We start from the raw sequence: 27286 nt of genomic DNA on the forward strand, positions 1-27286 counted from the left end.
ACTACATTCATAAAATTAAAAAAAAAAGAACATTTAATTGAACAAACGATTTCTTTATCCAAAAAGGGGCAGAAAGGTAATAACAGGAGGTGCTTACCAGAAACAAAAATTCCTAGAAAGATCTGTGGTGTGATCTGGCTGGAGGCAGATATTTTGCATACCTGTTTGTCAGTCCACTTTCAGCAATTTTAAAATAACTGCTGGAAATCTCTTTTGGGCCATCACTCTTTTTTTTAGGCTATTCATCTTCACCCAGTGATGTATAATACATTTACACGAGTAAAAACCTCTGTAAATACTGAATACTTCTTCCAGAACTACTGAGCAGGGTTGCTACAGAGGCGTCATTCTTGACATACAGTACATTTTTAGTGACTCTCACTGCTTTAGTAAGCATGCTGCAAGGTGATGACTACAGGAAAAGCAGGATCTACCTTGTAAATTTATTACCTGTGACATCCCCACAAAGCGCTTTGACAGTGTTCGAATGTCACTGTTGCCGCAAACAATCTCGTCAATATGTGACTGTAAATTTTTTTCATAACTCTGAAACAGTTATGTTACACTGTTTCTTTTAATCTTTACTTATTTTATCAGTATGAACTTCAGGAAACCCTTTTAACAAAAGTCCAATATTAATTTCTCATGACAAAATAAAAGTTAAAAACAGGCATTTTTCTTTATAAATACATGGCAATAAACCTCTTTCACATTACATATGACTTATCATAGAAGGAAAAGCTAAGGCGATACCATTGATGACGGCTCTACTGAACCAGGACCCTAATTTTTTTTTTTTATTTTAATTTTATTATACTTTATTAATCCCAAGATGGGAAATTACTTCTCTGCATTTAACCCATCACTGATTGAAATACACACATGCACAAGTAACATGCAGTGAAACACACAGGAGCAGTGGGCTGTCATTTCAGGCGCCCAGGGAACAAAATGGGGGGGGATTCAAACCAAAATGATTCATTTATTCATTTATAGCCAAAAACTACCAAAATGCCTATCACAGTTCACTCTGTGGTTGATCACTCATCAAATACAAACGCTTCAGTTTGGCGGCCCAGTCCAGCTAAACAGGCCACCAAAGTGATGGCTCCTAATTGATTGTTTTGTTGACCAACAACCAAAAGCACAATCATATTCAATTAACTATGACATAAGCCAAAGGAAATCAACCACTCTGCTGAATCAACAAGTAAGAAATGGGGAATGTTTGGCACTGGCATTTCACAGTCGCAAAAATTGTTGGACTCACAATAGACAGCTTATATATATGGTATCTATATGTTATATCTGCTGGTTTCAAGCAGAACTCTTCCTGGAGCAACAAAAAGCAGATTTTGGTGTGTAAATTGGTGGTAACCCATTTTACACCACGTTGGCCTCAGGATCAGGCAGTGACAGTGATCCAAGAGAAGGTCATGACCTCCCGGCTGTTGCCTTAGACTTTGCAGCATTTTGCATTGCACAACAAACAGCCTGTCTTCACTTGACTTCACCTTCAGGTTATTTATTGTTGTCAGTGTTAGATATTTTTGCATGCCTGTGTGTGTGTAGAGGGACTTGGGTGTGACAAAGATTATCACTGTGCCTCGTCAGTGATTCCTGAAGATATCAAGCACAGGAGATGAAGAGGTGGGGTTTTCTCTCTGGTCTGGTAGCATAAAAGCCTCCAGTGGAAGTCTGAGTTGTGCCGTTCGAGAAAAGCTGGCAGCCCATGTAGCCCGAGTCTATTCTGGGACATATGCCTGAATCACATCATACAAAGGTAGGAACACTTGTAAATGTTTGTTAAAGCCCAGCAGGACATTGAACTGCGACTAAACATTACTGAATGTGTGCCTGTTCGATCGAATGAGCTAATATTTTAAGAAGATTAGGTAGAAATTCAGATTAGGTGGATTATTCATTTATCTGATTCTGATGAATGATTAATCAAAATTCAATTAAGCCAAATCATTGAGCACAGTAGAACAACATACTGGCATGATATAACAAACTTAAATAAATAGTGATTAATATTTTAAACATGCAGTAAATAAAGTAATAAATGCATAATTTAGAATGGACAATTAGTTCTCAGTTTTATAAATATCTTACACAATTATATGTATTTTGTTTTATTTTTAAGTATTAAGTAGTGATGAACATAATGTGGTTCTGAGTGATACCTTTTCTTCTCTCAGGATATTCAAAAGAATATCGGCTGTTCCACCTCTGCTGCACTGAGCACTACCTGTCCTGCCACCACCCGCACTGTAAGGCAGATCACAGTTTAGATGTACAGTAAGATAAGATGCTTCAAACAGTCCTTGTATTCAAATTCTCTAATCATTTTCTTACCCTAACGGTGAAGGAGCTCCAGCCCCTTATGGCACACCCTGCCCCGCCGTCTGAGCATGATAGCTCCCAGGAGGACAGGAAGGAGAAGGGCCTGATGGAGCCGAGACCCACAGCCCTGCAGAGGACCAGAGCCTGTTTCCTCAAGGGAATCTCCTACTTCTCTGGAGACATGCAGCCATTTGGAAAATGGATGGAAAGTAAGTCAACACAAGTTATATCTTGATCATGATCGCAAGATAGTTCAGTAGATTCACTGTATCCTGATCTCATTCACAGATTTGAGAGTGGCCCACTTAATGTCGCTTTTGCATTAACTGTGCGAAGATTAGAACAACTACGTTCAATAACAAGAAAGAGATGAATGTGCTGTATGTGTATGATATCTATGTGCCGCTGATAACCTCATGACAGGAACTTGTGGCTTAAAGGCCACTTGAGAGCCTGAGAAGATGACAAGCCTGTTAAGCATCACTGGAAAACACGTCAAAGCATTCTGTCCGTTCTCTCTTTCAATCCTCCAGAGCAGTTCTTCTTGCTGCAGTTGCTGGACTGGGTTTTGCGTGGAGCTGCTCAGGTGATGTTCGTCAACAACCCTCTGAGTGGCCTCATCATTTTCGCCGGCCTCATCCTGCAGAACTACTGGTGGGCTCTCAATGGCTTTGTGGGCACGCTCTTTGCCACCATTTCTGCCCTCATTCTGCAGCAGAACAGGTTTGAACGCTCAATGATGCTAAACAAAAATATTTAATTAAACTGGAATTAGTGTATAGAGAAAGCGGGACATACTTGCTGATATCTGGATGATTTTACCTTGCGTTGCACAACAGGAAGTATTTTCACTTTTATTTTCACTTTTCTAATCACTTTACCTCAGGAGTGCAATAGCTGCTGGGCTGTATGGTTACAATGGCATCCTGGTGGGTCTTTTGATGGCTGTGTTCTCCAACGCGGGGGACTGGTACTGGTGGCTCCTGCTACCCAACATCTTCATGTCCATGATGTGGTAAGCAACTACACTGACTAATAGTCAAATGATAGAGTGGACTCATATTCTAAGAAATGAGAGGTAGATGAACGAAAGCTAAAAAAAAAAAAAAAAATCAGTTTACTGTAGTATGAACATATAAATGTGATGACTTTAAGGGTTGACACGTCTCAGCTCGGCATATCTACTGTATTTAAAGAAACTTTATGTTTCTAGAATGAGCAACTTGACCTCAGTCAATCATTGCCAATGCTGGCAGCCATAAAGCTAACCAATGATTTAATTACTAAGTGGCTAGAACAGGAGTCACTGTCGCATGTGAGTTCAATGGGGATTAAATCTTAAGTCTCGGTGCATCCTTCTATTTCAGCCCAATTGTGTCCAGTGCCCTGGCATCAATTAATAGTCGCTGGGATCTGCCGGTGTTCACCCTGCCCTTCAACATCCTGGTGTGTCTACACATGGTTGCCACTGGCCACTACAACCACCACTTTCCCCAAGTCCTCATTCAACCTCGCTCAGAGCTCCCCAACATCACCTGGGCTGAAATCGACGTAGCCAAGGTCAGTTACAGGCCAGGAGTTGTCTTTGTATGTTACCTCTTTCAAAATACCTCCCTTTTGCTTGATTTTCCAGTTGAACATCCTCATCTTTTTCATTGTTAGAACATGTCATTTGTTCTTTGACTTACACAGGGTCGAAGTTAGGTCCTACAACACTAAGTAACTTTTTTCCTGCAGGGCACTTGATCTGCTCACTCAACTCAGTATGTTCAGTTGGTTTCTAACAGAGGAGTGTCTGTTAATGAATCAGTCAAGCAGTCAGAAGTCTAACAAAGCAACAAGAGTGAAAAAGTCTGCTTCTACAGTAGTGTTGAAACTCCCTGTCTGCTCCTCCCTAGCTGTTCATGTCGGTTCCTGTGGGAATAGGCCAGGTGTATGGCTGCGACAACCCTTGGACAGGAGGAATCTTCATCATCTCACTCTTCATCTCCTCCCCCATCACCTGTGCTCATGCTGTCCTGGGATCTGCCGTGGGCATGGTTTCAGGTGAGAGGACCAGACAAAGCGTGACAGGCAGCCAACAGAGGAAGGGTGCACAATAACCAACGTCTAATTCAACAGTCATTCTATCTCACCTCAATAACCCGTGGAATTGATTTTTGCTTCCTTACATGCTTACAGAATGAATTCAAGCCACAGTCAATATGTTCCAACTCCAAGATGATGAGAAAAATATCCATTAAAGGTGCAACATTAATAGGATTAAGATAAAACAAACTTAAATTGAATTTGACACTTCCTTGATGACTATGATTTAACTATTTTGCAGGTCTGGCTCTGGCAGCTCCTTTTGGAGACATTTACTTCGGCCTGTGGGGGTACAACTGTGTGTTAGCCTGCATTGCCATCGGCGGGATGTTTTACGCTCTCACCTGGCAGGTGCACCTGCTTGCACTCACATGTGGTGAGTAGTATTTCAGACGGGATGATTACATAACACATAACCCTATGCAATGCTGGTAGAGAGCAAACATGTAATCTATGATGACTGCATTCACGTGAATGTCATCTCATGTTGTCTTTCTTCTCCTCCTCTGCAGCTTTTTTCTGTGCTTACCTCGGCTCAGCCATTGCCAATATCATGTCCAGGGTAAGCACATGTTTTCTCTCACTCCTATTTATATATGAATTTACATATTAAAAGTTACTAATTGTTGGGTTTTTTTTTGGTTTTTTTTGCAACTTCAGTTTGGTCTGCCAGCCTGTACCTGGCCATTCTGTCTCTCTGCCCTCACTTTCCTCCTCTTAACAACGGGAACCAACAAGATATTCAAGCTGCCGCTGGCCGAAGTCACCTACCCTGAGAAAAACCTGCGCTTTTTCTGGAAGCTCAAGAAACAGGAGAAAAAGGAGAAGGCTGAGAAAGAGAGGCAAGAGAGGGAGGAGCAGCAAAAAGCCATCGAAGATGAAATTCTGCTGAATGTGAAAGAGAAACTGAGGATAGAGCTACAAAGAATGGAAGAAGGGAGAGTAGCTAGTGAGGAAACAGAGAATAAAGATGATGAGACACACGTTAAAGACCATGAACCTGAGGTCAAACAACAGGATACTGAAGAACAAATCAGACAAGGTGATCCAATCGAGATCACTCCTTCTGATTATGTTTAGTATGCACATCTATGCAGAGAGAGCGGTGATACGCAAATGGCATTTACAGTCCAGTGTGAAGGATTCAGGGGTATATTTTGGCAGAAACTGTATATATTTTTAAATTATTTTAACTTTTCAGTTGCAGTTTGGTTCAGTTTAAGGAATAAATCCACTTGGTTATGTTTACATAACAAACCTGGGCAATTATGGTTACCCACCAAGACTACTTGGTTAGGTTCAGGCCACAAAAATACTTGATTATGTTTGGAGGAAAAGCCTCAATGGATGGATGGCACAAAAAAGACAAAAATCTTATACACTTGACCTTTCAATGTATGAAGAATGTAAATAAGTCTATCTGTAAATATTCTTTCACACTATTTGTGTATTTTATCATGAACCAAAAAATGTAAGTTTTGTTTAACTTGATGTTTCACTGATTGATTTGTTGATTAAATGTTGCATATTTGTAAAACTTTGTTTATGCATTAAATATATATATATTTTTAAAAACTGTCAGTCAAGGTTATAGTGGTTTATTCCATGTTGTCTGAAAGTACTATATTTAAGTAACAGATGAAATAATTGTAAATAATCTGTGAAACCATCTGTTGATATGATCAGCTATCCTTCACATCTGAGAAACACTTAAGCATCTCATATATCATTTAGTTAGAAGGAACAGTCATTTGTTCAACATGCAGAGGACAGAGGAATAAATAATAGATCAATTCTGCATAGTTAAAGACTTCATTATGTAGTGCTATTATGATAGTGCTGTGAGTTTGCATCTCGGGTCACCTGAAGCTTGCAAAGGCTAGCACAGTTTCTATTGTGTGCCTTCACTTTACAGTAAAAGGTCACCACACACATTTTAATTTTATTCTTAAACCTGGGTCCTGAATCTTTTGTTTGTGTAAATGATCCAGCCTTACCAAAAAATTACATCCACTAAAGTGCCCTTTTCTCTCACTTACAGGCTGAGATTGTTTCTCAGCGTCTCATTGCGGAAAGGATTCCTACGGAGATGGTCATTTTTGTTTAAGGATAAAATCATTTAGCAAGAAGTACGAGGAGGAGTCACGATGGTCGTGACTTGAGTAAAAGTTGGAGAAAGGAATCTGGAGTTTACCAAGAAACTAGAATTTATTTCCAAATCCAAATATTGAGCTGATTTCAACAAACTAGATGAGGCATTGATTAAAACAACTCACCTCAGCATGAAACTTCTCGTCAATCGGAGATTTGTGCTTCTGGTTAACAAAAAGGATTTCACTCTTTTACAACAAAGTCTGTCACTGACCAAAAGGATTACTGTGCAACCAGGCTGAGTGAATTCCAAAACTTTTAGTAGGTATGAATCATTTACACACCATCAGTGTTTAAATATAGTGCCAAGGTTTAAAAATATCTGAATTTTCCTTTAACAAATTGACCAAGTTACAGGTTGTCTTTGAAAAGACAACATCAAGCTGTATGACTACCCTGAGGTTGTGTTAGCGTTGCCTTTCGAGTCCATAGTTTTTTTTTTCTTTAAACTTTAGAGCAGCACACAATTTCCTGTATATTGAAATAAAACAGTCAAATTTAGAGGTATATGCAGTATATGCTTGACAACAGCATTGCTCACTTTGCTGTGTCGTCAGAAAACGAGACAATCCTTACACACCTCGTGCTGAGTAGTAAACGTGACCTTCAAAATGTATGCTTGCATGTTCAATTGACCTGAAAGTGCACAGGAGATTTGTGTGCTTTTCCTGTCTCTCTGATCTCGTGACACCGTTTGGGTTGCACAATTTGTCTGAACGTTCCTATCATTAATGAAGTGCGTGGCTGTGGGCAGATTTACAGTTTAACTGGATGAAAAAGGCGACAGTCTGCCAAGGGTGCAACATGTTTGGCACATTCAAACATTATCTGACTGGTGGCATGGGTGCCACCGTCTGTAAACCTGTCACTCAAAATGTGAATTTGTTTAAGCCATTGTTACATACCTGGGTTGGGCTACCCAAAGTGATTAAAGTTTTATTCATTGGTATTTCTCTGTTCTTGGCCATGGCTCCTTTGATGCCTTGTTAACAGCACGCATCCTCATATCTTGTCAGGCAACTCCCACTTGCCTTGACATCAGGTGTATCTTTTCAGCACAGGAACACATCATGGGGTGCTACACACTCATCCGGGGGATAATAAACCTGTCACTTTCTTAAGACGTTTAGAACAATGGCTCAATAATGTTCCCGAGAAGGAAGAGCCTGTAGAATTTTGCTCTCTACATGAGTGTTAAAGGAACATAATGTTAAAGGACATAGGATTTAGTGAGGTCAGCAGGAGGGCCTTCAAGTTTTTAATGGTGTGTATAACTTGTTCATGGGCCAATAAGCAGTTGCGCCATCATGCCAGGAAATATTTTGTAAATGGCTTTAACATTAACATCTCTTTGTTCTGCTTCTTCTAGGCCTTCCACACCTTTACCCTTACAGTATCCATGCCTGATTACAAACTACACTGACTGGGAAAGCAAAGCACAAATACAGATGGTGAAAACTGGGCAGGCAAGAGCTTTCAGCATGGAAATTTTACTTTGTATTTCAGTGAACTCGTACAATCCTGCTCTGATTCTGGCAACGGGCTATCAAAGTCTTAACCATTACAACTTTGGTCATTTCATATTTTAACTCTACTTGAAAGGTCAAGGAATTCCGGGAATATTTTTAAAACCTTTTAATATTACCAAACTTGAAATCACATGGTGGTCAAGCTACAAACTAGGGTGTGTTTCATTGTTAGTGGAAACATAACGTAAACAAGAAGATCGAGGTTTTCTGCGGGGGAAAATATGCAGCCTTAACCTTTCTAGAAGCTGGCAGGACTTTCTTCCTCAATCCAAGTATGAGATCCAGAATGATGATAAGTTCCAAAGATCAGATAACATCTACAGATAACCTTGCAAAACTTTCAGAAATCACTAAGAAACGACCAAGTCTTCCATCACTGACAGAAAGGAAATGAATAAAGTATCAATCATTTAATGAAAGGTGAGTTTAAGACAGCACAACAACAAGCAGGTGAACCAGCAGTAGGCAGTTTTGAATCATGATTGTTTCAATCATGATAATTTATAGGAGTGTGGTGTGACTGTGATCCCATGCAGCCCCATTGCCTCTTGTAAATAGCATGACTTATGAATACATCTATTAAGCAAGAGTAAATTTTTCTATACAGTTTTTAACAGTTTGCAATTTGCAAACAACACAGAGAATTCATTTATGAAAGCACGAGTGTGTGAGTCCAAAACTACTTTAAATGTGGAGGCTGATAACTTGTCCACTGGGTCATATTCTTTTTAGTTTTATCATGATGTGGCACCATTTTGAACAAATCGTTCAAATGGCCATGTGAAGTGACTTGAAGTGAGCGTTGTTTAAATGGCTGAGCTAAATGAATCCTCCAACAGTGTTTCTCGAACTCAGTCAGTTCAGTTGGTCAAGTCAAGGAGAAGAGCAGAGAGAGATGCAAGCAGATTGCAGCTTAAGGGAAAGAGAAACAAAAAAACAACAGAGCGTAAAGAAATGCAGTCAGAAATTTACGGTTTCTTTCTTGCATTCTCATCGGCAAAACATACTTGAAGTTTAAGTTTTAGGACTAATAGATTCATTGCATCTGAGAGCAACCCAGTGAAAAAGTGAAGCCAACAGGTGTAAGGGCTGAACTAATTGAAGAATGAGCACTAATTGAAAGTTAGTGTTTGTCAGTTTAATTACGGCGCACATCCTGAATGTTAAAATATAAGCCTATGACAATACCAGCATGACATGCACATGTGGGAAGTTTGCCTATCCTGATATCTCTGTCACATGCAGGTTATCACACAATCTGAGACTCTACCAGCCTTATCAGACTGCCGGGTGAAAGAAAGGCTGCTTTTGTAAAAGTGGTGCGTCTAAAACTGATTGGTCAGAGAGATGGAAAATTTGGCCAACTTAGACCATAAATGCAGTTCCATCTTACAGCATATTGCCAAAGTAATCACCTAAATAGCAATGTCCACATTGCATGATTCAGTTCTTTGCCAATAAAAATAACGTAGTGCCATAATACTTCTTCACTTCTAAAGTGATCTCTAAACAACAAAACATCATTAAGCAGAATTTGGACACCCAGCTGTGCTTGAGGTCACAACAGTTAAAGACTGCACCTCTGGTCATCTCAGCAAAACATATTCCAGTATCACCAGCTGAACCTGCTGGCTTAAAATGCACAACTCCGCAGTCACAGTCTTCAGAGCACCAGCAGTCAAACATCAGTTCTCACTGACCTTTAAAGCGCAGTACCCACATTCATATTCAAGTTTCTGGCACATGACTCCAGATCTGATGGGCTGGTCAAACCACTCACCTGCAGATTCTGTGCTCTTATTCATTTTGTCCACATTTCTTGGTATGTCGGTGATCAGACGCTGTGTAATGTTTCATCTTACTGCCTTGCTGACAAATGGATCACAGAGATCAATCTGATGCCTGTGGAGTTGAAGCTGCTGAGGCAAGTGTCTGTGACCGTAACCATCTCTGCTGATTGTGTCAGCCTGACCTCACCTTTTAGCAGGGCTGCATACTTCAAATGGTTGTAGTGCTTCCAATAAGGGTTATGACAGAATGAGGCCAAAAAGATTGATTTACGGATCTGATGGCATCTGTGCACATGTCCAGACTGATTGTTTAGACAGTGGTCATGTGATGTGGTCTGATACAGAGACTTACTTCACTACCATTTCTGCTCTTTAATCTCTTGTGCTACTCGATACTATAAAGACACCTAAAAAGTCAAAGAATGTTAAGTCACAAATATAATGTGTTATGCAAACCCAAATCTGATACATTTCACAGAAATACTATTTCTCCATGTTTATGATTATGTCTCACAAACATCTCGCGGCTCGGTATTCCGCTTCAGCACCCACCTACCTCGGCTACAATCTGCTATGAAACCTAACCAGTAAAAATTATGTTGGCATCAATCACAAAAGACTACAAAAATGCAGTTTATGGTCATCAAGTTAAAGTACATGAAACTATGCAGTTCATTTCACTATTTCTGCTACCAGCAACAAAGGCGAGTTGTTAGGCCCCTTAATGTCAGGTCTCACACAGCACACAGCTTGTTCATTAAATATACTGTGTTTGGATAACTTCTTTTATTTTGGTGCAAAGCAGGCAATTGTCTGCATACCTTGTACTTTCTACCTGGGCAAAGAAAGAATGTATGAAGAAGAAAATAGTGGTGCTATGATGTCTTCCAGCTGTGTGGCATTCTGCCAAAACAAGTCTTCGAGGAGCAAAACAGATTTCCTAAAATATACACAAAACACACACATATCGTAGGACCAGTTTGCCACAAGGAACTGGATTAAAAAGCTATAAAATAGTTAGAAAAATCCTCTTTATGACTAAAATGAAGGTTTTATTCGCTTTTTTCAAGTATGACATAAAGCAACCTAATGGTATCCACAAGTCTATCAGGTTTAAATAATAAATTTTATTATTACAACATCTCTTGTACGTAAGTCAATCATTTAAAGAAATCTACTTCCACATATTAAGTTGTACAATAGAAACAGGCATAACCTTCAACTTCTACTGCATGAGATTCAGTATGCCAGTTTCCAGAAGAGCTAGAAAGACCTCTGGTGGTACAAGTGTGAAGTTTCATGTAAAAGACATTTTCAGGGTTTATCAAATAAACCATCTACAGAGTGTTCAGAGAGTATCCCCCAGTAGCTGTGATTTAGAGGTTTCGGAGCTCCACAATAGATATTTTAAAATCAATAATCAACATAAAATACTTCAACTCTCAAATGGGACAAACTTTGCGAAACTGGAAGAGGAGTAACAGCTATCAAAGTTGTTCCTGAGATTTGAGTTTGAATTAAAACCTTTAATACAGGGGTTCTATTTTTCTCTAGAGTTGATTTGGTGGAAGATCAACAACCCAGTTTGAGGTTTTACAGGATTTATCAAAACCTTCTTTCACTTTGCCCCCTCTATTACTCAAAGCAGTGGTGTGCAGTTTCTGGCCCACATTGTTCACACTAGGGCTTTTCAGATTTCAATTAAGATGCAAATGCAAACGTCTTCAGAAAACACCTTTTATTTATATTTTATTCACATGAAGAGCAAGACAGTTTCAAAAGCATCTGCAGCATTTCATCCCATGTGCAAAACAAAGACAATCTGATTGGGTTTACTGCACATGTGGTACCCTACAATCCTCTGACCAGACCAGCTACAGGAACAACTGTGACTGAACCCGTACCTGAATGACATCAACAACGCTGCTCTCTGAAAGCTTATTGCAACCGACACTAACATCTTCATATTTTCTGACCAAAATCTCAATAAGTCTGATTCATTCTAACTGATTGGTGGCAGCTGGAAAGGTGTCCTAGACTCAGGACGCAATGTGAGCCACAGTTAGCCAGGACATAAAAGTATAACCTGTGGAGTTGGAGGCCAGAAAATGCCAGATGAATACTTTATCAGACTGTCTGTGAGAAACTACAGCAGCCTAGATGGAATAAGTCAATGACAATACTGTTGAGAACCTCCAGACTGATCTAAACTGCAATGAGATCCTTAAACGTGAAGCCTGACACTCATTACTACTTCTTTTCGCGGTTTGACATGCACAATTCTTCATCATCCTTTATGCTCATATCATCCCACCGTGGGAAGGTTTAGAGAGCCGTTCCTTCATACACATGGTGTCTACCCACCCCTCCTTATGGCAACTTCGACCAACCAGGAGTCATGTGCCCCTAAATATAGATATTTGCAAACTGGAAAAGCAATTATTATTATAATAATAAAAATTACAACGTAGTCTACCTGGGGTGCAATGTGTGCGGTTGAGTGAGTGAGAGAGAGCAAGTGAATGTGAGCGGAGCGGTGAAAACAGTTAAATTGTCAGTCTGGCAGTAAAAGTACAGTGCAGGCTACAGTTTGCCAGTTAATAAATGTTGCAGCTTCTCAAGACCGGGAAAAGCCTCATCTGTTGTTTCATCATCGGAAAAACGAACAGAGTTATCACTAAGGTAAGAACTTCAGCCCTGAAGGGAAACATCTCCCCTGTGCTTCTCAACTACGGTCCTGAGGCTGAACAGGCCATGCAGACCTCCCTAAAAAAGGAAGCCCCATCCACTTTTATTCTGAGTGATCGGCCTAAAGTTCTTCAGGTAGGAGCACATGTATTCCTAGAGGAAATAAAGTTAGCATCAAGCCCTGCATGTAAACACATGACACTTTCCAATTAGGTTCAATGAAACGCATAACCATAAACCAAAGGTAACTCCAGTGTCCCCTATGTAGCCAGTACTCCTAAATAAAACTCAAGATGAGTGTACTGCTGTATTTAAATAAGAGTGTGAAACAGAAGATGGGGAAAGCAGTTTAGACACTCAGTAAATAGCTATTCTACTATCTTCATTCTCAAGAGCCACATGGCTGGTTAACATCGGAGTGACTTGAAACCTTCTGTATTTTTACTTGACTCATGAGCGGCAGATTATGTATGTGTGAGATGTATGTTCAATATGCACATTAGCCCTTGAAACGCAAACATTCATCAGTAAATAACCTCCTTGTGGTCACCCAAATAAAGAAATACAGTAAATGTATTTGACCAAGATACTTGATCAGTTCTATGTGTACATCTCCTCTTTACACTTTATATACACAACACAAAGCAATCTTAAAATGTTAAAAGTCAGTAACTTTAAAACAGTACATTCAAAATTGCAAGGGAAAATGCTGAAGGGTTGAACATATTTACACTATAATTACAAGTTTACAAGCACACGGAGTTAAAGTCTGTACAGTGTAAGCACTGCAGGCGAAAAGCAATCAAAATAAAATTTGGTGATCAGAGCTAAAAGGGGATCAGAGCCAGGGTTAACGAGAAAGGAAGAAAGAAAAAAAAGAGGACATTTGGCTCCAGTGCGTGCTGTCTGCTCTCACCTAAGACACATTGGGTGTTGATTTAAACCCGCACTGTTGCACAGTTTGCTGTCTACTGTACACAGTGGAAAGGTTTTTCAGTACATTCAATTGATGCCAACAAGAGTTTGGTATTTTAAGCCATCAATCAACCAACCAACCAATTATCTAACGGAACCAGGCTAATATAGTAAATGCTTTAGGTGGCATGAGTAACTAGAGAATGGCAGACAGCTACTGTTTCTACACAGATTTTCTTAACATTCTAATAATAATCCCAATCAAGTACCGGTAATTTCAACTTCTCGCCTTTGAGAGATCCCTGACAGCTGCATCTACATCGAGAGAAAGTCCCGGACCAACACACATGCAACAAAGTTGACATTCTGCATACCTGCTCTTTTTGGAGTGGCCATTACAGCGCTCATACATTTAAGTGCCTGTGAGCAAGCTGAGCAAAAGGAGTGCAAAAGGAGTGTGGGTGAAGCATGATTGTCTGCTCAGGCATGAGGTTTAGATGAGAGCTGTAGGAGAGGTTTGGTCGACAGCATTACGTTTGAGGAGTGTGTGTGTGTGTGTGTTTGCACCTGACAACATCCTGTCAGACACACAATCAGAGCCACCCTGAGCTAACAAATACAACTCACAGGACCAATCTCAGAAAATGAAACACCTTGTCCGCCCAGGTCGTGCACAACCTCAGACTTTGATTAGCACTCTGGCCTGGATAAAGGGAGTTAGAGACACAGTCCTACGATAGTGCAAACACTGCTGTTGTCTTGTTGACATGCCCCAGCTGCCTGTTAGTGGGGCGGAGAGCGGATGGAGCGCCTGTGTTAGAGCCATTTTTGGAGCGTCGGGAGGTTCTTGTCCATCCAGCGCTGGTTCAGCCTGATGGTTTCCAAAGCTTCCTGCACGCTCCTCATTTGAGAGCCGCGCTGCTTCAGACTGGAAAAGAATCCCTGCACCTGCACAACACACACTGAGGTTAGTCAGATCAGACAACACTAAAGGTAATCTGTTAATATCGCTCCACAAACAAGTGCGTGGACCCTCAGATACATGTCAATATAAATGTATTCTATTAGAAAATAAAACATACTTGATTAAGGTGTGCCTGTGTGGAAAACTGGGAGGTGGCAGACTTGATGATTGTCTGGATGGCAAAGGAGCCCACAGGGAACCTATAGCCACAAGCACAAAAACATTGATGTTCTTTCATCTCTTCATTTTTTTTTAATGTGAAATAATCTCAAAATGCATTCTCAGTGATGAGTGCTATGAAGGTGACAAGGACCACTTACTTCTCTATGAGGCGGTCCCAGTTCTCTTGTATAAAATCCCAGGCAAACAAGTAGCCAGTGAAGCCATTACACACAGTGCTGATGACCAAAGGCAATTCCTGTGTCTGGATGATGTCCCCCTTCAGACCAGCCTTTAGAATCCTGGATAAACCATGATAAATGTCCTGTTCAAATGCTCTTTAGTGCATCAACGCTGACACCACACTCACTTCATTACTATCTGAAATATTGATGTGAAAATAAATTGCTTGTCAAGCCTGTTAGGCATTGTTAAAATACACCAGTACCACATTACGGTCACAAGAAAAAAACTTTTCCATCATGTCTTATCAGCTAACTTAACAGCATACTGTGATGAATAAAGCAGTTTCTACTGAAGTAAACACAGTAATTAGCATGTTACGTGCACAAGACTGCAGTATTATGAACAGGATGGCACTTAAGCATACAAAATCATAAGACAAATGTCTAATATTGGAAAAAGAGGAAATTTCACAATTACGGATGAACTTGTGCCTTTGTGATCTTAAAGAGTTAACATGGACCAGTTCAGGAGCCACTGGTGCTATTATAGTGAAAAATAAGACAACACTGTGGATTCATGCAAACTGTATGTGTTGCATAAAACGATCTGCTCCTTGACTGATTGATGGGGTTAAGAAAAACTAATAGTAAAGTATAAGTAAAAGACACACACCAACACTTACCACACTATACGCCTTGCGTCCTGAGTGGATGCTAGGCCCTGTAGCATTTTTCGCTTCTCTGCATCATAAGTAACAAGTCGGTACATCCTGAGCAATGACAGCCAATCTTCAGGTGATTGAGCAGCCATATTGAATACGACTTGCTGCAGATCACCTGGGATTCTACAAAAACGTATAAAGACGCATACATACTTTAGGTAAGGAGCACCAAATTTCAGTTTACTTCCTACAACTCAAATGTCAAATACTAAACCAACAAGTAACATTCGGCCATCCCTGAAATCTCTGTATCTATCTATATAAACATGTTTGGGCTGTTTTTCTCACACTGCAGTGACAGTGACCAAGAAAAGCAAATCAAAAACAAAATATTTCCTGTGTGCGGCACATACCGTGTGGTCCCGTTGGAGTCGACATACTGTTTGAACAGGAGTTTGGTTTGATTGACGCACTTTTCTTTATTCAGACCACAGACCGTCAGCAGCAGGGCTGAGCGCAGCTCCTGTTTGGACACACTCTCCTCCTCTTCCCAAGTTTGACTGTCCGTCAGAGAATTAAAATGATGGATGATATACTCCTGTCATACGCAGAGAAAAAAAATTATGCATTGGTATACAGAAACATTACAGTCAGTTAAACAGTTCACAGGAACATTTAATCTTAAAAATTGACTGATATAAATGTTTCACAGACTCAGCAACATCTTAACCTTTTAAATAAAACAAAACAAGATGTAAAAATGTGTTTATTACAACTTAACTGTTGTACTGCCTTTATGTTACTGTTCATCACACCACATGACCATAACTCCCAAGAGCACGCTAACAAATTCTAAGAATATGAGTTAAGCACTTCATACTCCACACATGGATTTTTCTTTTTTTTTCTTTTGAGGATTTTCAGGACTACAGATTATCATGCATATGCTGGATGTAGTATATCTTCATTCACAAAAAAAAAAACAAAACAAAAAACAACCAGAAGAGAAACACACCCACATAACTATAAGTGAGTGTGTGTGTATCTGTACCTTCATGCGGGCCACGAGACTGTCCTCCTGCCTTTTGTCAAGCAGCCGGTAGATATTGTTGAGCTGTAACAAGGCCTCTGTTACAGGTGGAGTCTCAGTTTCATTGGACATGTAGTCCAGCAGGTTGAGAACACGACGGAAGGACACACGTCCCAGTCTATTGACAACACGAGACGATTAAAGCTTTGTAAAAGTCAAATACCGGAATTCAAAAATACTTCAGCTTCTCAAATGCATTGAAATTAATTATAAAAAACCAACTGTTTATTTTTGGGTTATACCTGGAGAGAGCAAAGATGTTGTGTATGAGTGAGGCACGGTCCTCTGGTGTAAGAACACTGACGTTGTTGGACAGAGCATCTCTAAGTGCAGACCAGCCCTCATCTCCATAGTCGACTATGTAGAATCCGGTGTTCCTGTAGTTCAACTTGAGCCACTTTACGCTTTCTGGCAGCTTAAATGTGACTGAAACACATGCGCACACACACAAAAGTTTACCACTTGACGCAGTACCTGTGACTCTGATACTTGATGTTGCAGGTCAAATACTGTGTGTTTTACCTGATTTGGTCTTCAGAATGAACACCTGTCTGCACTCAGGGGCCAAACTACAGCTATCGTTTACGTACGTCACTGGAATATTCCACAATCTGAAGAGTGTGCAGGATAAAGTTAGGGTTATGATGTGTTTCTTTCTATGATGATACTGTGTGTGTGTGTGTGTGTGTGTGTGTGTGTGTGTGGTAGTGTGACCCACCTGGAAGTATGTGTGGCATTGTCAGACGTGAGCAAGAAGTGCTCCTGCCTGAGGATCAACTGATCTCCCTTGCGGCTTGCGGTGACCAATGGGAAGCCTTTCTGTGACGTCCACGAGCTCATCATCTCTGACACATTCAGGTGTGGTGTCGAAACCTGAGGAGAGGAAGATTCATAATGGCATTATGGTTAACATAACTCACAGCTTCCATTGGGGTCTTTTGTTCAAATAACTAAAACCTCAACATTTGGTATGAATTGTTATTAGCCATTTATGTCTGACAAATCAGCTTTTCTTACTTTGCCATTCATTAAACTTTTTAGGAATTTTCTGAACCATGAAGGCAAATTTCCAGAGCACCTAATATAAAGCAGTTTTAAGTAAAGAGTTGGCAGATCACCATTAAACTTATTGGACCGGATTCAATATCTTTTGACAGTAACTATATAATCTTCTGTCTGTATCTACAGTATCCTGTTCTCTGACTTCCCTCAAAGAAGAGTAAGGAAAAAGATGAACGAGCCATGTACAGTGTCAGGGTCATATGTGTTCCTCTGCGCTCTTTGTACCTACTCTCTTCTTGTCTTCTCTGCCTCTGACCAGGTGTTCTACATCCTAATGGTTCAACGAGGTGCACCTGGCCTGGAAGGGAAGTGTTCATAAGAGCACGTTTGCAAGTATTTGAGGTGGAGGCTTCTGGAGTGGAGACTGCAGGTGTTGATGCCTCTCGGTCTGGGATTTGTTGCTATTGTTGTTTTTGGACTTGGTATCTTTTAGTATGGTTTATTTAGTATCTTGATTGTTTTTGTTTTAATAGTAATAAATCCCACAGAGGCATTTTGAAAGCGTCTTTTCTTTGTTTGTTCGCGGTCAGTTTTGGGAGTGTTGTTTGCCCCATATGACACCTAAGAGTGGGGCGTAACAACAAGCTTTTACATTATATGCGAACACCTGTTATGTGATGACAGCAGAACTAACAAATGCAGATGATATCAGGAACATTATATTGAAGCCAGCTGGATGACACATTATGAGAGAGGAGTTAAACATTAAATGTAGTCAAAGTTAAAAAAAAACTAAAAAAAAAAAAACTACTGATGTGGGCTGTCCATAGTACCAAAAACAAAAAGGCACACACCTGCGTAAGGCTGTTCCAGAGGTCGTCAGTGTCCGTGTTTCCTCCACGGAACTGGTTTAGGTATTGAATGATACCCTTTCTGAACTGTTGGTCACCTGACAAGGAGGTGTTCAGCATCAGGAGAATGGATGCACCCTGTAAAACAGAGATATAAAGCATCTGCGATCAGATCCCAAAACACTAACTATGGTATTAAGTTACAGCCCTCTCAGCCCTGTCTTCCCATTGCTGTGTTGTGTGCTGCTTTCTTTGCAGGTACTGGAGGTGGGCAGAATCAGAGTGTGAGTGACAGAGAAAAACAGAGAAAAATACCTGGGCTCATCAGCACACCTGAGCCCTGTGTGTGCCAGTGTTCTTTTTTTAAAAAAAAAAAAACATCTGCAGCTCAGTCTCTGTCTCCCTCCCTGAAACGTCCTCTTGGCTTTGGTTGTCATTTGGTTTGTGTTGCTGCACCCACACATTTTTCACTCATGCACTCACCTACACTGCTGATTTCACTGATTACACATGCCAGCATTCATTTCAGTTCTTTTGTAGGTTCACTCCTGTTTATTTAAACAATAAATAATTTAAATGATTTTGTGTGCATCTCCCATTTTTGTCATGGGTATGCAGCCCGGCTTGTGACAAGTCAATCCAAATGTGATCGAGTCTGTTTTGGTGCCTTTGTCAATGTAGGGTTTGATTTTTTTGACTTTTCTGGCCCGTGCAGTTTTGCTGATGCATATGGCCATGGTTACCTTTGGGACACCCTGGGTTTGGGAGATGCATTTTGATACAGTAAAGTTCATTTGCTAGTTGGTTGCTGTTTCACACTATACGGAGTTTGGTCCTCCAGTCAGGAAGTGTTTGGGTGGGTGTTTGGTGCACCAGATGACCTGGGCAACACTGGCTGTGGTTCTGTTTATTTCCCCTTAAGCTGGGCTTTTACATCTTCTTTGTTGTGGCAGGGATAGAGGATTTTTGTTGCCCTGTTGTCCCTGAGATAGATGGCTGGGTATGGAGGTGAATCACTGACAACTATCCGTTAATCCACTTACACTGTATACAACATATATACTGTATATATATAAAAGAAAGTACCTTCTCATAAGAGACAGAGTCAAACATCTCTTCCACCTGTTCCGGCGTATTAACCTCTGTTGACACAGCGTGGGAGGAGTTTAACGCATCTTTGTCCATGGCTCTGAACCGAACTGCCAGAAACAAATTACCCTGTAAACATAAACACAGTTTACTGCTAAGGCACATAAGGAAACACACAATATTATCTTCTTCATAATACTGAGGGAGTCATTTATGTGCCAGAAGTGTGAACTTACAATGTCCAGCTGGGGCAACACTGCCTGCAGTGACATGTACTGCATGTATGTGGCAAAGCCTTCATTGAGCCACAAGTCATTCCACCAGCTCATTGTCACCAGGTTTCCAAACCACTGGGACACAACAGTAGAGACAGGTTAGGACGCAACTGTGGCATATTCACAGCTTCAAACACAAATGTGAACACATCTACCTGATGGGCGAGCTCATGCGCTACTACAGAGGCAACTACTTGTTTTTCCAGAGGAGAGGACTGCTTGCCCACCAGCAGGCTGGTCTCTCTGAAGGTAATGAGACCCCAGTTCTCCATGGCTCCTGCCAGGAAGTCCGGGATGGCTACCAAGTCTAACGAAAGAGACAGAGAGCATGACAGGGTGTGAAAGAAAAGAACAATCAGATGAGGATAAAATAACATGCAAGTGCTCGTGTTTACTCACCTAATTTTTTAAGGGGGTAGATAATTTCAAAGAAGTTATTGTAGAACTCCAGCAGTTTGGAGGCTGCGTCCAGAGCATAGTCAGTGTGCCCTATCTTCTCTGGAACAGAGTACACAGACACCTAAAAAAAACACAAACACGTTTTAGATATTTTATTATCAACAATAACACAAGCTCACAGAATACTAAATTTAAAAAATATGCATGTGCAGCCTGAAATGAAAGCATCATATCTGTATCAACCAACCAGAGTTTCTGAAACATTTTTGCTGCTAGGGATGAAGTTAGCAACAATGAAGGCCACCAGGTAGGTGCTCATGTTGACACTGGTTTTTTCAAACTCATCCAGCATGAGGTCACTGGATAGCTGGGTGGTTTTAGCCTGAAACACATAATGTAAGGATGAGATTATTAACAACTAATGCAGACTTTACTCCAAACTCAATCCAATTTGACGTCTCCTCAGACTGTTGTGAAATGTAGTGCTATAAGAAACTACCAACACATCAGTCACATGTAGGACTCACAAGCTCCTCATTCTAAACAGAGTGAGTGACATAACATGATGTTGTGCAGGGCTGGGCAATTAATTTCTATGTGCATCTATACGTAAATAAGAAAAACACCAGGCTTTTCAAAATAAAAGCAACACAGTTGTATTGTATAGACAGCATAAATACTTGTTCATTTGTGTTTATGATTGACATACTGCTGGCCGGACAGGGACCACCAGAATCACACTGACCTGCTAACCTTGTAACTCTGTACACACAATGATAAACTCTGTTTTTATTTACTGCTTATTTACTGAAATGAAATGTATATTTTTATTATTATTTGATGTCTAGTTACATATTTGGTATGTTCAGATAGTATTTAAAAAATAAATAGTGTCACACTATTAAAAACAGGTGTAACTGAAATTTGGGATCTGTTTTAAATTAGTATTTTAGTTTTAAATCTTAAATTTAGCTGTCAAACACTACTAGCCAAATTCCCAGTAAATGCTAGAGTGATGAAATGATGTCCACCAAATAAAAGCACTTATGAAGCCATGGAGCATGCCAAGATGGGTGTTTCGACACTTGTTAGCATACTTTGAAGAAAAAAAAAATGACTTGACTAATAACACAGTACCTTGGGCATGTTGGAAAGAGTCATGTAGTTTGGTTTTCTGCTGATTTTAATCAGAAAAGTGGCCTTGAAGGCTGGTTCATCAAAGCAAGGAAAGGCCTTCCTCGCCGATAGTGGCTCAAACTGAGTTGCAGCTAGGACCCTTGGAACAAAAAGAGATGAGCATGATCATACCGAAATAACAAATTAGATAACTGCTGTAAACACAGACAGCCTCCAATTTCAGTTTGAAACTGTTACTATGTTAAGTTTATAGCACCGCTTTCTTGGAGTCTGGTCATGAGTTGGGCTAAAGGTCACAAGATTAGCTGTGAAGATACACAATGCATCTAAGCCTCTTTAAAGTCCTTATTCTGCAACACATCTTTCAGTTGTGGCAAAATACTTTCACCCACAGCCTATCAGTCAAATGTACCTTCTATTTCCATCTTTATCAGTGTATGAGCTGTTGTAGAAACCATCATAAGTGTGTGAGAGGTTGCTAAAGTAATCCAGGGTCAAAACACAGTACTGTCCTGCCTTCAGGTCCTCAGAGAACTTAACAGCTATCTGTTGACTGGGTTTGTACTCCAGTACAGTCACATCATGGGCCTCACCATCACCCATCTAGAAGAGAGAAAGTATCAGTTACAAAAGCAGAAAGTCTGAATCAATTATTTTGAACAGACATGAATGAAATCTTTGATTAAAGTTCTATACATCTAGTCCATCAAGCTTTGCACATGACAGAATGATAAATCATCTGAGTTCTTTCATTACAGACTGTCGTGAGCACATAAACCCTCGTCCAATCCCACCTTGAAGGTAGCTTTGGAAATGCTGAGATTAGCACTGTGCAGGACAATGCGGTTGGTGCTGTGATCCACAAACATGTTGATAACAGCATGACCGGTGAAGGTCATACTGTCAAGGTCAGGGTTCAGCGTGAGATCATAGCTGACAGGACGAATGCTGCGAGGCAGCCGGAGCTGTGCCCACGGAAAAGGTTCACCGTTTGTCGATATAGGGCTGATTGGCTCGATGGGAGCAGTCTTGTTTGGCTTAGGACAACCTGCCTGTAGAAGGAAGGAGCATTGGTCAGAGAAATTAAAAAGTGAAATAATGTGATAGTGATACAGAATCTGTCAAAAGAGTAATGTTTAGCTATCTACAAGTGGTCGTAAGAAACGGCCTAAACAGAACTAGTGAATAATTTTCTTACCTTGGTAAAGTTGCAACCAGGTAAGAAGTACAGCACCATGGTCATAGACGCCACTATCACCAGGAATAACACACATACAACCATAGTACGTGCAGAGGGCCGTGAACACGACCTGAGACCAAAAAGAGTTTAATGTTTTTTACTCTGACTAATTTACAAATGCAGGGGGAAAAGGAGGAGCACTGTTTACAAAAAAAATGTAGATGATGGTGCTGCATGGGACAGAGGCTATAAACATACAGCTTCAAACTGGTACTCTGTTGGCCACCGGACTAAAAACCTATTGTGTACAGGTTTGGCTTGTGAGTTTCGGTTTTTGTGTCAGAGTTGAGCCAGCAATAAACAGTCAGTGAACCTCACAGTTCAAAGTTTTAACATCAATAAGTTAGGCAGGACGTGTGAAAAAAGCCTGAGCTTTTCATAACAGTCAAACAAACTGAGAACAACCTGAGGACTGACTGAGAAAACAGCACCTTGCTTTGAGGCAGCGCAGCACAATTATTTTATATTAAACAATTATTTTGTATGCTTTTTGGTGGGCTGGGAATACTATTGAAAAGTTCCCTGAACAGTGTCATCATTACAGATCCTTTGGTATTCACACATTTATACTGGATTTTGTGATGCCTGATTGAGTGAATAAGATGATTTGTCATGTTACACTTAAAACAACAACTTTTCGCCTCTTGCATACCATGCATTCATTTTTTTAGGGCAACATACTGCATAGCATCCCACATGATGACCTCAGAACATTACCTGGGTGGAGCCTGCCTGGTGTAAGGAGAAGAACTGGATCTGTGAGAAGAGCTACGGTTCATGAAGGACATGCCCAGCAGACGGGCTGATGACTCGCAGTCCTCCTCGTCCTCGTCCATGTCATTCTCTCCCAGGCCTCGCACAAGCAACCTTGAGCTGCGTGGCTCATATGCCACTTCATCTGGGTCAAGAGCAGGAAACGTCTAGGAAGAGCACGTACAGTACACGGTTTTTCTCACATTAATCTGTGCAATTTTTCCCAGGTAATGCTAAGGACTCAACTGCTTTCCCAGGTAAATTAATTAACACAGGGTAAAATGTCTTATGTGGAGGCGGAGAGTGAGGACAGAGACAGGAATAATGAATAATCAGGACAGAGAAGGGTCCTTCAACAAAGAAGAGCACACAGGTAAATCATAATGATTGGTGAGTTTCTTTTTATTGTTATGATCGCAGTTATTGTGGAAACAAAAATCTTGAATGTAACGGATGCAAAAAAGCATGAAATTTAAGAGAGGGTCTGCTGGGTGTCACTGAGATATTTGAAGAATTTCCCTTCAGGGATAAATAAAGGAATTCTGAATACTTAATACTGAATGAGGCAGGACAGCCGTGGTGGATACCGGAGGACAAAGTTAAGGTTTATAAGATTTTGTTTATGGGGATTTATGATACAGTATGTCTGTTCTAAAAGAAACTGAAAAGGGAAAATGGGTCACTCTAACTCTGAAAAGGACAATGGTACTATTAATACAGCAAATATGCATTATCTTCACCATGCTATACACCATTCTATACACCATGCTTTCTTTTTGCTTGAAGCATTTCTCAAAAAGTTGACTATAAATACAGGCAGCTGACAGATATGAAATAATGTACAGACCAAAGAAGGACAGAGCTGAAAGCACGCTCTTAAGAATCACTGCCTACCCACAAGTGTCCACCAGCCTCGAATTAACTGAACCTTATATATCCTGCTCTGTTCTGTTAACATTTTCAGATTTAAAGATGAAAGCACTTGTGAGAAATGTGCAGAGTGGTTCAAGTATGCTTTCCGATATATGCAAATTGAGCCTGGCTGGTCCTCGAAATGAAAGTGTACGTAGCATGCGTGTTATAAGAGGACATGAGCATACCGGAAATGCAGTGGAGTCTTTGGCCAAGTCCACAATATCAGGTTCTTCTTCAAACATGCTGTTCTCAATCATGTTCCTCGGCAGGTTGGCTCGTTCTACAACACACAGAGTAAGAGAAATCAGACAGATTCTCGAAAGAGGAAATGGTAGCGCTGAGAAAGAGAGAAGAGAATGCAAATAGTTCTAGTTTAGTTCAGTTTCCCACAAAGGAGTAGTGACAAGTTCTTGCAACAAGCCAATTTTCAACAAAAAGGCTTGTTATTGTCACTAAAGGTGCAGGCGGTTTCTTCAGTGTCTTGAGAATGAACCACCTATAGCATTTCCTGGTGCTTTGACCTACATAGAATGGCTTCGTCAGACTGGTAAGACAACTACTTTTAAGAACTGATGTTTACAAAAAGTGTCACACTTCCTTGATACTTCATTCATTTAACTGCAGTGCCAAAAACAACTAACAAAGAGCTCTTAAAACTAGGAAAAAGCAAATCTAATGAATATTCATCATCTGTCCTTGTCACATGCTTACTACAATTTACAAGATTTCCACAAACTAACCTGTGTCTTCAGCATTATGACATGAGTTGTGCCAAAATCCATGTGATTTTATGGCAACCACATTTTCCCCTCAGCAGTTCTTGAAACAATCGGAGGCATGTTTAGTTTCCTAATTTAATAACAATGAAAGTAGTAAAATGCTATGCAGTGCAAATCTACCATTTGCCTACACGTTCCATTCATGCTTTTACAGGCTAAAGACAATGCATTTTCAGTTTCAGTTGGTGATGGATTTGAGTGAAAAGCACCGAGAGACAGTGAACACATACTGAATACACAGTGTTCATACAGGAACAATGAGACCAAGCAGAGGCAAGCTTTAGCTCCCGAAAAAGAAGACAAGAGTCCAGAAATGCACTGAGAGAATTTCGTCCCTTGTCTGTACTGTACAGTGTTTCTGACATGACTGTACCGGCTGTCACCCTGTCTCTGTCTGGACCGCATTACTGTGGTATGAATGTCTATTAATAGGGTTGCAGTAGCGCTAAGTAGTACGTAATGTATGGTGTGCAGAGAAATAAGGCCCCCTATGACAAACTTAACTTTATTGTCATATCTCATATCTCCCTCTGACAGCTGTGGGAAATATTTGTGTCATAATACAGTGAAAGCTTTTTCACATAGGCTAGATGACAGATGAGGCAGACATGTGATGTGATCATCTAGGCTACAATTAGAGAACACGGCAAGAAAATCATGAACAGCTCAAGCTTGTATGTAAATATATCTCTAAGGACTGTTATCTGCTTCCTGTCTACTCAAAACATTTGTAAACCATACCATAGCAATCTAGCTTAATATATAATTTCTGTCTGAGTTTGACATTTGAGCCCACTAATTCACCAAAAGTAAAAACAGACAACAGACATGCCACACTGAAGCAGAGAACTGAGCCACAACGTTGTTACTATTTGGTTGGTCTTCAGTTTAAAAAAAAAAGGGGAAGTAAGCATGTGCTAATGTTTTTCATCTTTATCTGATAAAAATGTGATTTTGAAATCCGTCGACTAGAAAAATCAGAACAACGACCAAGTACAAAGAACAGGAAGTCTAACTGCTGTAATTTGGTTTTGCTTCTTCCAGGTTGAGACAAATACAGCGACCGAGGAGAACACAGAGTTGTTGTAGTGTGCGCACTGGCCTTTTTGTTTGTTTTAATAAAGCCCCAGTCTGAGCTGAGCATGACATATCAGCTCTCAAGACAAAACATAGCTATTATCAAAGCAAAATGCGGAAACTGTGCTACTGTGTTTCAATAGACAACTTCGCCTTAACAGTGGCACAAAGTTACCATATTTCTGTTGACTGACTCAACGCAGCCAGTGTTGCTACTGGTGTTCACGTCAAATTACTTCAAAACGTTGCAGACATAAACCGCAAGATTCACCAACAGCCCATTCTGTTCTGTGCTTATGATGAAGATATGGGCAGTAAAACGTTATCATCCCACGACAAGACCGTGCAATCGGATGGCGATTAGGCTAGCTTCTGACAATCCCTCAACTGTTTCAACTGTTAACAAAAAAAACAAACTAACAAGCAAAGAAACTCAGAAAACCTAAAGGTAGCTTTCCTTTATCTTGTTAAAAGTCAAACCCAGCCCTCTCAACATGTGTCCTCGGGTGAATGTCACTCTCAGGAAGCTTATTGCTAATGTCCCGTTAGTTATTAGCTGGCCTGCTGCTGTTAGCTTGTCTTTACCTGCCATCTTCCTTACTTACCTGTGCTGTTGCTGTCAAATGGATCCATGGTAAGATATTTCAAACAGCTCCTCGCGTCCAAAACAAGGGGATCACAACAAGTCAACAGCGGCTCGACAAACGTGATGTTTTTCGCGCTGCCCACAACCCACCGCAGGCTATCAGACGCTCACGATAAACAGCAGCCTGCCCCCACTGTACTAACCTTAGCTACGTAGTTGCTAGCTTGGAACTAGCCAACTTCTGACAATTGTAACTGACTGAAACACATTCAGTTTGCTAACGCTTGCTCGTACCCATAACTTTCTCGTCCGTACTATCTGAAAAATCAAACCTTACGTTAAAATTATGTAAACAAATTTCACCCTAACATGATGCGTAAATTAATAAACGCACAAATGACACTTTCCTTCCTCCTCGACCAGTTGTTGACAACCTCCCATCAAATTATAATACTGACATCCTATTGGATGTTACAGCCGGGGGCGGGGCCGGGGGGGGCACCACGCGCACACACAAGCATTTTTTTTTACTATATATGTGAGGACATTGTATTGCTTTACATTCATACCACAGAGGTCAGTTCAAGCCGTTACGTGTTTAACCTCAACCCTGACC

General features: G+C 40.5%; 2 protein-coding genes and 1 long non-coding RNA gene across 9 annotated transcripts; 1 reads left to right on the forward strand and 2 right to left on the reverse strand.

The window, feature by feature from the left end:
- Window positions 1-1626: 1626 nt before the first annotated feature.
- On the reverse strand, window positions 1627-10056 carry LOC124058232. 6 transcript variants are annotated; one of them, XR_006843229.1, is made up of 5 exons: window positions 6711-6829; window positions 3145-3439; window positions 2359-3055; window positions 2187-2271; window positions 1627-1763 (listed from the first exon to the last, which is right to left on the reverse strand). It is a non-coding gene; the product is annotated as an uncharacterized LOC124058232 (long non-coding RNA). The 6 variants fall into 6 exon arrangements; XR_006843228.1 differs by having other exon boundaries at window positions 2359-2519; window positions 2760-3439; XR_006843227.1 differs by having other exon boundaries at window positions 2359-3088; window positions 3228-3439; window positions 6711-6828.
- slc14a2 (solute carrier family 14 member 2) lies at window positions 1709-6015 on the forward strand. Of its 2 annotated transcripts, none has more exons than XM_046387251.1 (10): window positions 1709-1783; window positions 2202-2273; window positions 2372-2555; window positions 2880-3069; window positions 3233-3361; window positions 3714-3906; window positions 4245-4392; window positions 4676-4810; window positions 4947-4996; window positions 5095-6015. In XM_046387251.1, the coding sequence occupies exons 1-10, from the start codon at window positions 1760-1762 to the stop codon at window positions 5512-5514; spliced, it is 1545 nt and encodes a 514-aa protein (XP_046243207.1). In that variant the 5' UTR covers window positions 1709-1759; the 3' UTR covers window positions 5515-6015. The 2 variants fall into 2 exon arrangements, with proteins under 2 accessions (XP_046243207.1, XP_046243206.1); XM_046387250.1 differs by having other exon boundaries at window positions 1745-1783; window positions 2366-2555.
- A 3091-nt stretch (window positions 10057-13147) lies between the features above and the next one.
- Window positions 13148-27102, reverse strand: LOC124058229 (leucyl/cystinyl aminopeptidase). The gene is made up of 22 exons (XM_046387245.1): window positions 26690-27102; window positions 24414-24508; window positions 23278-23480; window positions 22519-22630; window positions 22115-22372; window positions 21733-21923; window positions 21321-21459; window positions 20431-20565; window positions 20184-20304; window positions 19940-20091; window positions 19746-19859; window positions 19507-19638; window positions 18424-18558; window positions 17286-17440; window positions 17090-17178; window positions 16810-16993; window positions 16529-16685; window positions 15891-16075; window positions 15499-15660; window positions 14792-14932; window positions 14590-14671; window positions 13148-14455 (listed from the first exon to the last, which is right to left on the reverse strand). Exons 1-22 carry the CDS (start codon window positions 26715-26717, stop codon window positions 14324-14326), a joined length of 3102 nt encoding a protein of 1033 aa, XP_046243201.1. The 5' UTR covers window positions 26718-27102; the 3' UTR covers window positions 13148-14323.
- Window positions 27103-27286: the final 184 nt, after the last annotated feature.

The sequence above is a fragment of the Scatophagus argus genome, chromosome 4 (genome assembly GCF_020382885.2).
Source record: "Scatophagus argus isolate fScaArg1 chromosome 4, fScaArg1.pri, whole genome shotgun sequence".
Lineage (NCBI taxonomy): Eukaryota > Metazoa > Chordata > Actinopteri > Scatophagidae > Scatophagus > Scatophagus argus.

Excerpts from the sequence above, each read along its gene's own strand:
- slc14a2 (XM_046387250.1), top strand. The coding sequence starts at position 1,760 with ATGCCTGAATCACATCATACAAAG. Across the intron at positions 3,070-3,232 it reads CTCATTCTGCAGCAGAACAG|GAGTGCAATAGCTGCTGGGC; the intron begins GTTTGAACGCTC and ends ACTTTACCTCAG. Across the intron at positions 4,997-5,094 it reads TTGCCAATATCATGTCCAGG|TTTGGTCTGCCAGCCTGTAC; the intron begins GTAAGCACATGT and ends TTGCAACTTCAG.
- LOC124058229 (XM_046387245.1), bottom strand. The coding sequence starts at position 26,717 with ATGGATCCATTTGACAGCAACAGCACAG. Across the intron at positions 22,373-22,518 it reads CTGGTTGCAACTTTACCAAG|GCAGGTTGTCCTAAGCCAAA; the intron begins GTAAGAAAATTA and ends TTCCTTCTACAG. Across the intron at positions 16,076-16,528 it reads GTCTCGTGGCCCGCATGAAG|GAGTATATCATCCATCATTT; the intron begins GTACAGATACAC and ends TGCGTATGACAG.